The following is a 15,853-nucleotide window of genomic DNA, read 5'->3' on the forward strand; positions in this document are numbered from 1 at the left end:
TAGTACATTATTTTGAGAAATTATTCATGGTACTTGCCTCATGTTTCTCTATAAATTGAAGGCATAAGATAGTAGTTTCATAAGTTTTATTTTATAGGTACACAAGTACTAACAAATTAAAAAGAGTATTAGTATGTTGGATGTATCTCTAAATTATTGAAGATTAACACATACATATCCTCTTTCTTGTGTGAAGTTTTTTTCCTAAGGAGGTTTTTTCATGTAAATCGTGTTCATATAGTGTGTTAATTTTATTCTTGTTGCCAATTTTATGTAATCACATAATCATCATATGGTAATCCTTGGATGAACGATTATATTTTAGACTTACTCTTATAAGAGATTTTATTATAATAGTTTCATCTCATTTGTCAATAATTGCAAAAGGGTAGGAAACAAGGTTTAATGACCTTTAAAGAAAGATATCACTCTTAAAATTGGTATTGAAATTATGTTGTAAGTCCTTTTACCAAGCTAGAGGTAGTTAAAACCCTAGTTAATGAAGCATAACATTAGGCACAAGCTCATGAATGCAAGTCAACATTATAACATAATTGAATTTTTTCTTGTAACACTAACCACAAAGTCTACTTTCTGGAAGAGACTAGATCTTTATTAGTATAAATACTCTTATGATAGAGTTGAGGAGATTTGGCAACAACATTTCAACCAATGAGAAACTAGAACCATTGATAATTGAAACTACCAAATATTATAGTCCTTGATAGATAGAACAAATATGAACCCATCTCTGCCGCCTCAAATACCTTTCAAACAATGATAAACTAAAACTATTGATAATTGAAAACTACCCAATATTATAATCCATGACATTATGAGCCCATCTCCACCATCTCAAATACCTTCCAAATACCATAAACCAAAAAAACATCAATTTTGACTAAGAACCATACTCCAATACCTTACCAATTTTTTATATATAAAATAAATTAAAAACAATACAATACCTAAGAAACTTCCCAACCTCCAATTGATAAACCACCTACTTCTGGAAAAAACTAAAATACCTATCATGCTCTTATCTTGAGGAATACAACAAATATCCAAATCAATTCTATAGAGCAATTGGACCCACAAGATTCCAAAAGCTTTTTCAGTTCAACCTTATCGCATAATTAAGCTAATGATAACTGCAAGGGAAGGAACCCCACAATAGACAACAACTTTATTACATGCAATGGTGCTTACCATAAATTCTGCGAGTTGGCAAAAGCTTTCAGAATAGAAGGTGCAACGTATAGCATATTGGAAAAACCCACGTATCTAAAACTGATTCGTACTGCAAGCCGTCCCATGTGGATTTGGATAAACATGAGTCAGTATGATCTGAAATCTCTCCAGTTTCACCAAATCCACAGGCCACAAATGAACAAAACAAAATCTATATCACACTCATCCATAATTCTATAACCACTGCATAATTGCACTACAAATATTAAATCCGGATTGATTGATTGATTGATTTGCTTCAAACTATGGAAAGCAAACAGGTGAAGAGTTCAAGGGTCTTGGTGGTCGATTCAGTCAAATCATGGGAGCAAATAATGGCCCAAGCCCAGATCCAACCATGCCCGGTCTCTATAAAATCTATCCCTAATTTTTTTTATACTTTATCATCGCTTGTTATCGCTTGTTATGAATAAGTGTTTAAATTATCATTTATATTCACATCTTGATAGTTTATAAAGAGTCATCAGATGGCGAAAACAATAGTAGAAAGAGGAGGATCTTGATCATCAGACAAATCATTATCGTTAGATGGCTAAAACAACATTAGAAAGAGGGGGAGAGAGGCTTGTTCATCAGACAAATCGTTAGATGATTAAAACAATAGTAGAGAGAGGAGGAAGATCTTGATCATCAGACGAATTGTTAGATGGCTAAAACAAGAGTAGAGAGAGGAGGAGAGAGGCTTCATCAGACAAATCGTTAGATGAATAAAACAATAGTACAGATCTTGATCATCAGACAAATCGTTAGATGACTAAAACAACAGTAGAGAGAGGAGGAGAGAAGCTTCATCAGACAAATCGTTAGATGAATAAAACAATAGTACGGAGAGGAAGAGGATTTTGATCATCAGACAAATCGTTAGATGACTAAAACAACAGTAAAGAGAGGAAGAGAGAGGCTTGTTATCATTAGATGACTAAAACAATAGTAGAGAGAGGAAGAGGATCTTCATTTTAGATAACTAGAAAGGAGGAGGATCTCAATCATCAGACTTTCTTTAGCTTTCCATATATCAATGATGTCTTTGATTTTCAATTGTTATAGAGGAATCATACTGCTACTTATGGATTTTCATGGTTGCAGATGGTAGCCCATTTCACAGCAGACTGGTGTGTGCCCTCCAAGTTCATGGCAGGTTTCTTTGAAGATCTGGCACTCAAGTACCCAGACATTCTGTTTCTCTCAGTTGACATGGATGATGCCAAGGTATATCTTTATAGTCTAGTGCATGGTAGAGCTTTTTGGTTAACATTGTGGTTTATCTTAAATCATATTAATAGATGAATCTTATTTAATACGTAACTGTAAAGTCAAAAGAATCAACGCTTAGAATGTGTTTTTTAAATCGGTCGACTTTTATATTTCTATATTTTTGTGTTATTTGCAGAATGTTGCAGAGAAATTGAATGTGAAGGCTATGCCCACCTTTTTGTTTATCAGGGAAGAAAATCAGGTGGTGGACAAAATAGTGGGAGCCAACACAGAAGAGCTATTTAGAAGGGTGCTTCTTTTTGCACAAACTGCCCGTCGCCATTCTCATGCCTGCTAAATTTATCTTCCTGCTGATGTGTACCAGCACTAAAGTATATATGCTGTTTTGTTATATTGTTTTCTGATCTTTGTAAGTAAGTTGTAATTATGACTTCAGTTTAAATAAAGTTGGAAAGAAATGAACTGTAAGTAAATATGGTGAATTCAAAAGATTATGTATTTACAAAATGGATGAGAAAAATATGGTGTTCTAATTGAACAGGATGTACTAAATATGGTGTTATAATTGAATAGCTTTATTTTGATGATCTTTTAATTGATGTTTTAATAAATGGTAAAAATATTTTAAGGAATTTAATGGAAAAACATTACATAATAAATCAATTTTCGTTTTTCTAAAGATGAATACAGCTTTGGTCTATAGCTCAAAGGTAAGGTTGTGCCAAGGTTTTGGGTTCTTCCCATCTAGATCCAAGATTCAAGCTCATTGGGTCTCATGATATCAAATGTATATAGTTAAATCAATTTTATTTAAATAATATAAATATTATAAATTTGTATAATATAACTTAACAAATTATGAATTTGATGAAAAAAATTATGTAATCACAATTAGAAACCATTCAAGATCTAATATTGTATATAGATAAATCTCAAATTTTATAGAGATTTTTAATATTTTTTATGGATAGCTTTTTATAGATTTTTTATAATAATTATATAAATTATAATTTTTTTAAAGATTTATGTGGTTTTTTATGGATAGCATTTTACAGATTTATTATTAATTATATGAATTAATTATCTCCAATAATTTCAACAAAATCCAATCTTTTATTAACATGTCTAGAAGTGGATAAAGCACGTTCTTGACTTTAAGACCCAAATAGTTGTTAAGGTGTGTTTTTCCTGTATTAAAATAAATTTGATTGTTTTTAAATAGAATATAGTACTTTTATTTAAACATTTAATATTTTTTAATTAAATAATAAGTAAAATTTCTAGGACAAGTAATTTGGGTGACAATTAAATAAATATAATTGTGATGATGAAATTTATATTTTATATTACTTTGTTTTTTTTTCTGAATTTTATTTTGAAGTGATTTGACATATATTGACAATTAGTATAATCTTTTATAAAATTGGTTCACTTCATTACACACTTTTTTATGTACCTTCCATTTATGCTCTTTCTCATGTTAATGTACACTTATGCATTCATCATATCCACTTATTCATTGTTTTAGTGCTTGTGTATATTCTTATATTAACATGGTACTCATTACTTATTGAGTCATCCTCATGATCATAGACTCATCTTAATTCAATTCTAACTTACTTCCCTCCTTCCTACCTAGGGCTATGTAAAGCCAAGATGGTATGACACATTGCCATGTCCTTTAATTTTAAGGCAAATAAATTCATTCATTCTATTTATCATGCCAAAATTTATTCATGCTAAAGTTTACCATACCATTTACCATTAAATTCAGTGTTTTAGGGGATTAGTTTGATGTACATAGATATTGAAAAAAAAATGATTTTATGCAAAGTTGGGTTTGTTGCCCTATATTGTTCACCTACTCCATTACACACACATCTATGAACCTATTATTAACCCCCTTTCCCATGTTCAAGCAACCTTATATAGTTAACTTAAATAAACTTATTTATCACTCCCGTGAATACATTTATTCCCATTTACACAATAAGTGCAATATAACCACTTTTCTATCTTAAGACTAGTTCATATTCACAAATGAATACTACCATTAATTTTTAAATCTAATTATGACTAACTTCCCAACTTTTCATTTCCCATCTAGAACTAATAGTCAAAAGTTTACATGATATATTGCTACATCCTTGTATGTTAAAAGAAGTTCAATGCATTAATTTTGATCATTTAAAATTCATTGAAGAAAGAGAAATTATTCACATCTAAACACTTAAATTGGTTTTCTAAAGGAATCCAATGCTACATAATCATTCTAGAAGAATTTGCATGATTGATGAGTGTTATTTGTAATATTGTTCAAATTAAATGTATTGATTAAGGCACAAATTCTTTTTGATTGAATCATATAACAACCTAAAAAATATTTTTATCAATGCTACCAATCCTTGTTAACGCAAAGAGATACAAAATAAATCAAGGTGTTGGACAAAGATTATCATTGATGTCAAAGGTATTTGGTCATGTTATGTCATTAATGTTAATGTCAAGGTATCTGAAAGAGTGCATTTACTAGCAAGCCTAATGTCTAACCATTTGATTTTTAGAAGGACAGTGACAAGTTATGTTGATGAGGTTTGTTGCAGATTGTATATTACATCTTGCATCTATTACTGCTATTTAAGGTGAATTGGAATGGTGGCATTTATCTTGCATCTATTACTGATATTTAAGGTGATTTGGAATGGTAGAATTTATCTTGCATCTATTACTACTATTTAAGGTGATTTGGAATGGTTTGCAAAATGCTACTGAGGTTTGTCTCTCAAACCTAGTGTTTACATTGGTAATTTGTTATGCTCCACATTTTGTCGTAGTTGAGAGTTATGGCATATAGTTTGGAACCAAAGTAAAGTTGATCATGATGTATCAGACTCTAGATTTTCAAGACTTGAGCTTCAACATATTGAAATTTAGAAGTGACAAAGTGGTCATTATGCTTGTTGGCTGCCAGAAGATTGTAAGGTGCACTAGCCATATATAGTGTGTAAATGTACTTTGCGACTAGATAAGTATACTTTGGGTAATGCATAGTGTCCCTTCTTCTGGTGTAACGTTGGGATTTTCAACCTGGCCTATTACACATTTCATTAAGGAGTTTGTTTGTGGCCAATTTGTAGATATTGTAATTATGTTTTGGGTTGACATGTGAATGTAATTATCATTGTAAGTCATATATATAGTTGATATAGGTTCATTCCTAGTGTAGGTGTTGAGAAAGAGTGGCAAAAGAGTTGTGCAAGCTACTTATGTAGTAGAGATGAATTAAGTTGTGTGAAGATCCTACACACTGAGAGGGTGTTCTATAGCAGATCAAATCTGGTTGTTGTGCAATCTAAGTTTGGAAGGTCCAAATTATTCATATCTTGTTGTACTTGAACTTGATGCATCATAACTTGAGTTGGTGCTTAGTTCTTGAGTTAGGGATTGGTGTCTCCTATAAGTTAGCGTCTACAAATTCATTGTAAGGGGATCAGTTTCTCTAGTGGGTTGATGCCCATAAATATTTGTAAGTTTCATATTTCTTTATTAGGTTGGGTTTGATAGTAGATCCAAGCAATTGTTCTCATCGTGGTTTTTCCTTTCTGGGTTTCCACATACATCCGATGTTCTCTTATGTGGATGTGTTTATATTTATTATTTGGATAGTTATTTTAATGTTAAAGTAAGATTTGAAAATGTTTCTAATGTAAATTTAGTTTTGAAGTTGATATTTTGCATATACTTATTCACTCCCCCCTCTTATTATATCTATGTGTCAAACACTTGGTATCAAGGCTATTTTCCTTGGAAGATGCTTAACAACTTGAGGTAGATTTGGGATGGCACACTTAATTGCTTAAGAAGGTTTGTCTTCAGACATGACATCATTGTTTCATGGATCCAATTATGCATCTTGGAGAGTAAAGATGGAAGCCTATTTGATGGCTCTAAGGTATGATGTTTGGAAATTTGTTGTTGATAGATATGAGATTCCAAAAAATTCTCTGAGATATCAAGCTGCGAAGAGAGAATATGAAACTAATGCAAAGGCAAGAAATGTTATTTTATGTGGCCTAGATAACTCTCAGTTGTGAAAATAATGCATTACAAGATTGCAAAATAAGTTTGGGATAAGCTCTACAATATCTATGAAGGTGATGATAAAGTCAGACCTACCAAGGATCATTTGAAGGCCTAAACATGAAGGAGGAAACAGATATCATTGCATACCTACTCCAAGTTGATTGAGTTATCAATACCATCATAAGTCTTGGTGAAGAAGTGAAAGAACTAATGATTGTTAAAAAGGTGCCCAGATCCCTTCTCCCTAAGTTTGATTCGAAAGATTCTACAATAGAGAAAGCAAAATATTAGAATAGCTCAACCGTGAATGAATTACATGGGACATTAACTACATATAAGATGATAATTTTGATGACAATTTGTCAAGAATGAAAATAGCCTTCAAGGCATCAATGGAGAATAAGGATTTAGATTATAGTGAAAATTTTGATTCAAAAAATGAAAACTTTGTGAGGAGATTAAATATTTCAATTGTGGTAAAGTTGGGCACATTGCCTCAATGTGCAAACTAAGAAATGACATCAAGAAGAAGAGTGATTTGTATGCTAAGGAAGAAGGTTGTCCATCAGTTGAGTATAAGAAACATACCTCTAGAAATGAAAAGGCTTTATTTATGGTATTAGAAACTCCAAATGGTAGTGCAAAAATTATAGTTTTTGAAAATGAAGAAGAAGATGTTGAAATGGATCTTGAAGAATAACTTCAATGTGCTTGCAAAGTAATTGATAATCTTAAGAAGAGAATCATGAAGGAAAATAAAGATAAAAAGGAATTGTGGCATACTTAAAAAACTAGAAAATATGTTTGTAGGTCTAAAAGTTGAAATAGAAGAAGGAAGAAGGATACAAGATGTCTTGACTGACAAAATAAAGACAAGAGAAAAGGATTGTAAAAATATTGAAGTGGATGTGGTATCCCTGAGGAAGAATTTAGAGTAAGAAAATAGTCATTTGAGCAAAAACAAAAAGTTTGAAAAGAGTACTGAGATATTAGATGAGATTATTTGTAGTCATAGGGCACCACATATCAAAATTGGTATTGGATTTAAAGAAAAAAAATAGTTAATGAGAACTTCATGAAGAAAAGTGTAGAAGATCCGAACAAGCATGGTTCTAGAAGTCCAAGATCTTATCAATACAAAGAGATTGAGGACAACAAGGAAGAAAATGAAGGGTTTATCCATGTTCAAAGACAAAAGAGAAGGTTCAGAAGACAAAATATAGAAAGATAAGCATACAATACTAGGTTACATCATTCTTTCTTTTGTTATTTTCTTAATTTGTAATCATTATGGGTGTAAGGTAGCGGATTGCAGAAGGTTTCCTAAAGTCAAAAATGATTTTGTGAGTAAGAATGTGTTTACTCTTTTGGCTAATTTTAGTATCATGCATGTTACAAATGCAATAGCTTTGGACACATTCTAGACATTATAGAAGTAATTTTGTGAATAATTCTAAAGAAAATAAAAGGGAGAACACCTCTACTAATCAGAAGAATAAGGCTAAGAAGGTTTAGAATAGAAAGAAAGAGAAATAAAATTTAGAAAAATCAATAGTTCAGGTCATACTGCATTTCATGATCGATCTGAGATATGTGTTGGATCCAAAGATAAAAGTTACATTGCTGCATTTGGTACATGGTAGAATGTCAAACCATAGAAGGAAGTTCCAATGAGCCTATTATGGACAGTTGCAACACAAAAGGTGATGACCTCATTGATATCAAGGAAATAAAAGGCCTATTGGGAAAGAAGAATGAAAAATAGCCTTAGTATAAAAGGGAAGAATATGATAATACATTTGAGTTCTTCAAGAATAAGATGAGAGAGAGAGAGAGAGATCTCCTATTTGATGTTCAAGAGAAACTACACGTTGAGGGGGAGTGTGACTCCTTTTCGAAAGAAGTTGTGGTGATCTTGTGGTGACAAACAATATAGATCAATACATTGAGTATCTCGGATAGGGAATAAAATGTCTCAAAGGAAGAATCAAAGCGGTCCTTTGCCATTGGTGTCAAAGCGGGGGGAGAGAAAGACAAAATGCCTAGATGATAGAACTTGTTCAAGGAGAGTTATTTTTAGGAGGGCATTTTGTTGGTTTTCCATCAATGTCAAAGGGCAAGATTCTTGGAAAAAGGTTAATATTGATGTCAAAGCTATAGATTTGTTTTGTCATTAATGTCAAGCTATCCAAAAGAGTACATTTACTATCATGCCTAATGTCTATCCATTTGAGTTCTAGAAGGACAATGATAAGTTATGTTGATGAGATATATTGCAAAATATTTATAACATCATATTCCATCTATTATTGTTGTTTAAGGTGATCCAAAATGTTTTGTAGAATTCTACTAAGGTCTATCTCTTAGACCTAGTGTTTACACTCATAACTTTTTATGCTTTGCATTCTACTGTAAAGTTTGGAACTAAAATAAAGTTTTTCATGATGTATCAGATTCCAAAGTTTCAAGGGTTGAGATTCAGAAGACTGAAAGTTATAAGTGATGAAGTGGTCATTGTACTTGTCGACTGACTCGGTTGATGCTTCAATTTGATGTGCCAAAGAATTGTAATGTGCACCAATTGGATATAGTGTGTAAATGTACTTTTAGACCAAATGAATCTACATTGAATAACACATGGTGTGTCCCTTCTTCTACATTAACATGTGGGCTTTTGGACCTAGCCTATTACATTTTTTATTAAGGATTTTTTTTATGGCTAACTTGCGAATATTGTAATTATGTTTTAGGTCAATATGTGAATTGGATTATCATTGTAATTCATATGTATACACTGATAGTAGGTTCATTCCTAGTGTGTGTGTTGAGAAATAGTGGCAGAAGAGTTGTGCAAGATGCATATTCAAGTAGCATAGATGAATTAAGATGTGTGAATCATGTTGTAGATCCTATACACATTAAGATGGTGTTATATAGAAAATAAAATCTAGTTTATGGTGCAATTTGAGTTTGGAAGGTTTGCATTATTCATATCTTGTTGTACTTAAGGTCGGTGCTCAATTATTGAGTTAAGGGATTGGTGTCACTTGTAGGTTGGTGCCTGCAAATTCATTGTAAAGGGATTGGTGTCTCCAATGGGTTGGTGCCCATTAACATTTGTAAGTTTCATATACATTTATGAGGTTGGATTTGGATAGAGATCCAAGCAGCTGTTCTCACTATAGTTTTTCCCTTCTAGGTTTCCACATACATATGGGGTTCTCTTATGTGGATATGTTTATGTTTATCATTTGGATAGTTGTTTTGATATTAAAGTAAGATCCAAAAATGTTGCTAATGTAAATTTAGATTTGGAGTTGAGATTTTGCATTTTTTAATTCACCGCTCTCTCAGTATATCTGTGTCAAACACAAGGAACCTTTAGAAAAAGTAGAGAAAAAGATATTCTAAATCACAAGGTACAAGACATGTTTGTACTTGTAGATTTATCCTTGAATAATAATACTCGCCCCCATACAACGTTGGTAAAAATTGTTGCTTCCAAGGTAATCACTAGTTTGATATTAATTTTTCATGATCTTAAGACTCGCTAGATCTAAGTTCTCTTCATTTTTTGCATATTCATCAACCACTAAGTTAAGTACATATATTTTCTATTTATATTTATCACACTTAATTATTACAAATTATCAATATCTAGCTATCATTTATTCACCTAGGTTGATTTATGCTTATTGTTGGGAATTAAGGTGTCTTAACCTTAGTATTTTCTAGCATTTATTTAATGCCTATTTTATATTTTCTTGCACATCTTATATTATCATCTTATCTGACATGACACAATATGTAATCATCACACTAGAAAGTGATATGGGAGGTAGCAAGGATGTTTTATCCTCATATGATGAGGTAGGTGTCCCACTTTGTGCTAGAGTTTCTTTTCCACCTGTCGTCATCTTGAGCAGCATAAAAACGGGCATGAGATTTTGAGTTGGTATTTTTCCACATGTGGGTGCCTTGAAAAATAAGTTGCTAGTTGTCAAAAGATTCCCATTTCGTGGTCTAACTTAAAAAGACTATTTTTAAGGATGTTATAATAGATTCTCTGGAAATTATATAAGCTAAAAATATAGGAGATCATTTTGGATGTGAGAATCATGTTGGATGGTGTAGATGCCTAAAATTCACCATGTTGACATTTGGTCAATTTCCCTCTTTGTATTGGTTAATTAAGTAATTTATTATTTAATTAATTATCTTCCATTTGTTTAAATAATCTAAAGATAAATAATTAAATTATATACCTAGTCAACTATAACCTTTACTTATCTATTAAACTAAATAAATCCCCCTGTTTATTTAATTTAATTAATAAACCATTTTCTTGTCCAAGTGGAATTGAAATGCATTTTTTAATCCATTCACCAAGTGGCATTTAAATCAAATAAAGTCTCCCCCACTCATTCTCTATCCAAATATCCTCCTATATTTTCCACTTGATTCTTAATCACACTCTTAGTCTCACCCAATCTCCACTTAAATATTTGTACATTCCTTAATTTTTTGGATTAAGGGACAAGCCACCTCTCTTGTCTTCTCAAACCTTAAATGCTTTCTCCAAAAGTACAAAAGAAATTTTAAATTCCTTTTGTCCAAATCATTCTCATTCTTTCTCTTACAACTAAGACAAGACTTGCCTTGATGAAAAGATATCTTGAATTTGTCAACTCTATCCCATAATGACACTTGGCATCATCTCAAATCTTGAGGGACCCTCCATCCATGTCAACACTCTCATCTGAATCTCATCCATCCATTCAAATTTGAATATCAATCATTGATCTGCATTATCTCAAATTTATAAATTGGAGCCTTCTCCTTTCAAAATCCATCACTTGCAATCATACTATCATTATGCTCAAATTTTCATCTTAGAATCCATATTGTTATGTTGCTTGAAGAGTAATCCACATTCCAAAATTAAGAAGAGCAAATCTAGTGGAGTAGGATGCCTTCACTTTAGCTCATGGATAAATTAGGGAATAAGCTTGTTCTTTTTTGTTTCAAAATCATGTTTTATGTGTTAGCTAGTTATATATGTTCATCCTCTTCATTTTGGCATGCCCAATGGGACTCACTTCCCTTTGAATCTAATATTTTGAGTTTTTGTGAACTTTTCACGTTCCAAGTAGTGAATTGGCATCTATACCTATGATTTGATGCACATGCTTCTATTTTGGTGTCGCCACTTAGGTTAAATTGGCTCTTTTGATTTGCAAGATTTATTGTTTGGTTTTGCAGTTTTCCTTAGATTTTCTAACTCTAACATGTTTCATCTTATTGTTGTTGATATTTTTGTTTTTCCTTGCAAATATATTTTCTCTAACTATTTATGCATCTCAATTTTTAGTTTGATTTAGTTGCTTTCTTTTTACTAACTGTATGTTGCAGATCTATAGTTAGGTGCCTACACCTGCAGACCAACATCTGCACTTTTTCATGCCTGCGCCTAGGGTTAGGTGCCTCCATCGTTGTTTATACTAACTTTGTGTTCTCTTTTAAATTTGGTTTATTTTATTTTCTATTTTATTTATTAAAAAAGCAATAAGTTACCCATTTTATCATTTTTTTTAATCTGTTGTTTTCTGCTAACCTTGTTTCAATGCATCTGCCTGTGAATTGGTGCATTTTTTGTTCTATGCCTACATTTGTACATCAACACATGCATTTATACTAATAAAATTTCTTTATTTTTATTACTCACGATTTGTGTAGCTTGTTTATGCCTATCAAATGTATATTTGACAAAGTTACTGACCTATGATTTTGCAAGTTTGTTTGTCAAAGAATTTCTTTCTCCACTAGTTTAGTTGCACTAAAGTTAGAGCAATGATTAATTAAACTTGTTTGTCATATTTTGAGGGTAGTGATTAGTGTATGTTCTCCCCTTGTGCAAACTCAGGTGATCAAAAGCCTCACTCACTTTCATTTTTTATTTAGATCAAATCCTAAGGTGTTGTGTATATATCCTCTCCCCTCGCCTTCGTGGATCTTGGGTGTAAGAGAGATACCAACTATAGAGTCAAAAATTGCATACCCCTTTTCAATTCCACCTACACTTTTATAGCCACTTTAGAGTGCACTCCCCTATAATTTGAGTAGGCTCATTTCAGCCCTTACATCAACCTTTTCCCTCTCATGATGCTCAGGATCCCCTTTTTTATTAACCATCCTTCAACTTTTGTTTTATGTTAGCCATGTGCTTCTCTTGCCACTTGTCATTTTTTAGCATCATTCATCTAGACAATAACATGCCATGCAAACATCTGCATGCCACGCATTTTTCCTATGACATCTTAACGTTCAAAAGTTGGTTCTACGTATTTCAACATTTGACACTTACCTTAGTTGGTGGAAACGGCTCAAAATCTTCTGAAATGGCTCAGTAACCCTATTTTTCACTCCTCTTATCTCTTTTAAATCTATCGTTTCTCTCCATTCAATCTCTCTTGGCTCTTGTTTCTCTCAAGAAAACATCTCTCATTCTTTGGGCTCTCACAGCTTTCTCATTGGTCTTGCTACAACAATCTCTTGTTTGCTATAGCATTCTCAAGCTCTCACAATATTCTTTGCATCTATCTTGGCTTTTTCAAGCCTTGTTGGTAATATCTTTCTATCTCTCCTATGTCTTTGAGCATCTTGGGATTTATCACATCCCTTATCTGTCAAATCATTTATCTTTTCTATTTAAATTTTTATTTATCTATTTATCTATTTGGAAGTTGTGGAGGTGGAAACACCAAAACAGAGACTTGACTGAGGCAAGTCTCCAAACAGCCCCAAACATTTTTCCTCTTCTTCATGTGTCCAGGTTTATTAGAAGAATTTGAACGCACGAGGGTTTGCTTGTGCTTTATTTATTTTAATTATATTCATTTCTATTTGTGTTTATCATCTAGTATTTGTTGTTACGTTTCTAACTTCTGGATTTTGTAGGTTAATCAAAACACAAAGTTGAGTTTTCATGCTTCGAAGTCTTTTATGTTCACGGTCCGTATGAGACTATAGCATGTCGTGTCGACATCTACACATCACATTGGTGTCCTTGACCGAGACGCTCAGATTTGGACCAAATACTCTCTGTATCTACTCTTTCAATTTCTCTACTTAGATATCTTCACCAGTTTCACTAGTTCGAGATATCTGAATGTATGTTGTGAAATTGGCTCTCAAGGGAACATAGTTCTTCCCTTTGTAGGGCCACTTTTGCACTATTACATTTTGGTGAACCCAACATGAACACTACTTCTAAATTATTTTTAAATCATTCTTTCAAACATTAAATATACTTTAAAAAGACAATTCAAATCTTTCCCCTTTTCCAAGAAAAAAAATCGAGGCAACACCCCAAAGCCCATTCCATGCCCTCAAAAAGGATATATGTCGGCCTTTGGCCAACTTGTCTATATCTCTCTTTCAAACTAAACTTTGTGTTTTCTTTTCTTTAATCCCTTTCCAACTTTGTTAAGAAGCTTCAAGAAGCTCTTGTACAAGCATGTGAAAGTGAGTTTTTTTCTCCTTTCTTATTATTCTTTGTTGATCCCTCTGTTGAGATTCCTTTTACTTGTGAGGATATTTTGGTGCAAGAGGGTGAAATCATTGATACTTTTCTTAACATTACTCTACCTTATTTTCATTCCAATGCACTCTCTTTTAGAGATGATGCATTAGTGAATAAGGACTCTCATCTCACATTTGATCTGCCACATGTTAATTTTGAGCAAGCTCCTTCAACCAATTATTTGAGAATTTTTAATGATTCTTTTAATGTCATTGAAGCCTCTATTTCCCCTAGAAGGCCTAAGAGATCAATCACTTATGTGACTGCAACTAGTCCTTCTCCAAAGAAGATAATTTATATTCATGGTGTTCCTTTTAAAAATGAATCGTCGGATCTTTTTACAAGATACACACAGTCTAAGCCTCCTTATAAAATGGTAGCCCATAATTATAACACTCGTGGAAATAAGCAAAATGTTGATCACTCAAATACTTCTTGACCACCTTCTCAATTAAGCGACCTAGTGATTATGATCTTATTGAGCAACTTCGCATTACTCCCACTAAGATCTCACTTTGAAATTTTCTTCTGACTACTCCAGTTTATCAAGGTATGCTTCAGGAAGCTCTTTAGAAGATCTTATTGCCTTCTTTTACTAGGCCTTTGGATGTAAATGTGTTGATGGATCAAATTCATGTAGAATCATCAAATATTACATTCTATCCACATGAACTCTCACCTCCAGAAGTAAGAAATCAAGAAGATCCATTAATGATAATTGTTTATGTTAATGGTGTCAGCATTAGATGGACTCATTTTGATACTAGCTCAACACTCAATGTTTATAGTATAGGCCTATTGCCCAAAATCAAAGTGGATTCTAATCTCTTGCTACATCTTCTATGTTCATCAGTGGTTTTGATAATACTGGTAAAACCACTTTGGGCACTATTATTTTGCCTATAAAGATTGGACCAGTTACTATTCCAACCTTGGTGCATGTTATGCCAGGACCTTTATCATACAATATTCTCTTGGGTAGACCTTCGATTCATTCTTTATGAGCGGTTAGTTCTACCCTCCACGGTTCTATTGAGTTTGTTGCTAACAATCAATTAGTTACAATCAAGGTTGATCTTGACGATATGCACTTATGTCAAATCACAACAGTTGGTCATGCCTCAGTTACACCTACCTTTAAGAATTATATTCCATCTTTAACTTCTTATATGCTAATAGCTATTTCCATGGATCCTCCTAAAGTGGAAACCAATGAGAAGTTTGTCCCTAAAGAAGATCCTCCTAAAGTAGAAATTCCTAAGTCTACTCCTACTCCATCTCCTTCTTCTCAATCAAATGCATTTCTTGGTGATGATTGGGGTTCCTTAGACTTTACAAGCTCCTTCATTGGAGAATATAAAGTCAACCCTATCTACCTTAACATTCAAAAATTATCATTCACACCCACTATCAAAGATGATTATTCTTATTTATCGTGGGATCATGCGAACACCATTGGCTATACCATTAAAGGTGATCCTCCCCCTTTGGAGGAGTTGCAAACACATTATGGTCCAGGATTCAAAATTGCTTCCAAGTATGGATACAAAGGAAATGGTCTTGGGCACATGGGTCAAGGAGTTGAAGTCCCTTTGGAATCGAAACTATGCTATTTTATAGTGGGTTTAGGTTACAAAGCTTCTCCTTTTTCTTCATCCCCTCCATTGTCTAATGTTTCTATGTATTCTTGTTCTTGTGAGAAGTCAAAGTTTTCTCTAAAAG

At 32.6% G+C, this 15,853-nt stretch overlaps 1 protein-coding gene across 1 annotated transcript; it reads left to right on the plus strand.

The window, feature by feature from the left end:
• Positions 1–1,476: 1,476 nt before the first annotated feature.
• LOC131079439 (thioredoxin-like protein CXXS1) lies at positions 1,477–3,037 on the plus strand. Its single transcript, XM_058017396.2, has 3 exons — positions 1,477–1,595; positions 2,338–2,460; positions 2,642–3,037. Exons 1-3 carry the CDS (start codon positions 1,497–1,499, stop codon positions 2,801–2,803), a joined length of 384 nt encoding a protein of 127 aa, XP_057873379.2. The 5' UTR covers positions 1,477–1,496; the 3' UTR covers positions 2,804–3,037.
• Positions 3,038–15,853: the final 12,816 nt, after the last annotated feature.

The sequence above is a fragment of the Cryptomeria japonica genome, chromosome 6, assembly GCF_030272615.1.
Source record: "Cryptomeria japonica chromosome 6, Sugi_1.0, whole genome shotgun sequence".
Classification (NCBI taxonomy): domain Eukaryota; kingdom Viridiplantae; phylum Streptophyta; class Pinopsida; order Cupressales; family Cupressaceae; genus Cryptomeria; species Cryptomeria japonica.

Bases quoted from the DNA above. Each gene is read 5' to 3' on its own strand.
- LOC131079439 (XM_058017396.2), top strand. From the start codon at position 1,497: ATGGAAAGCAAACAGGTGAAGAGTTCAAGGGTCTTGGTGGTCGATTCA. The intron at 1,596-2,337 runs GTCTCTATAAAA...TCATGGTTGCAG, and splicing joins CCCAGATCCAACCATGCCCG to ATGGTAGCCCATTTCACAGC. The intron at 2,461-2,641 runs GTATATCTTTAT...TGTTATTTGCAG, and splicing joins TTGACATGGATGATGCCAAG to AATGTTGCAGAGAAATTGAA.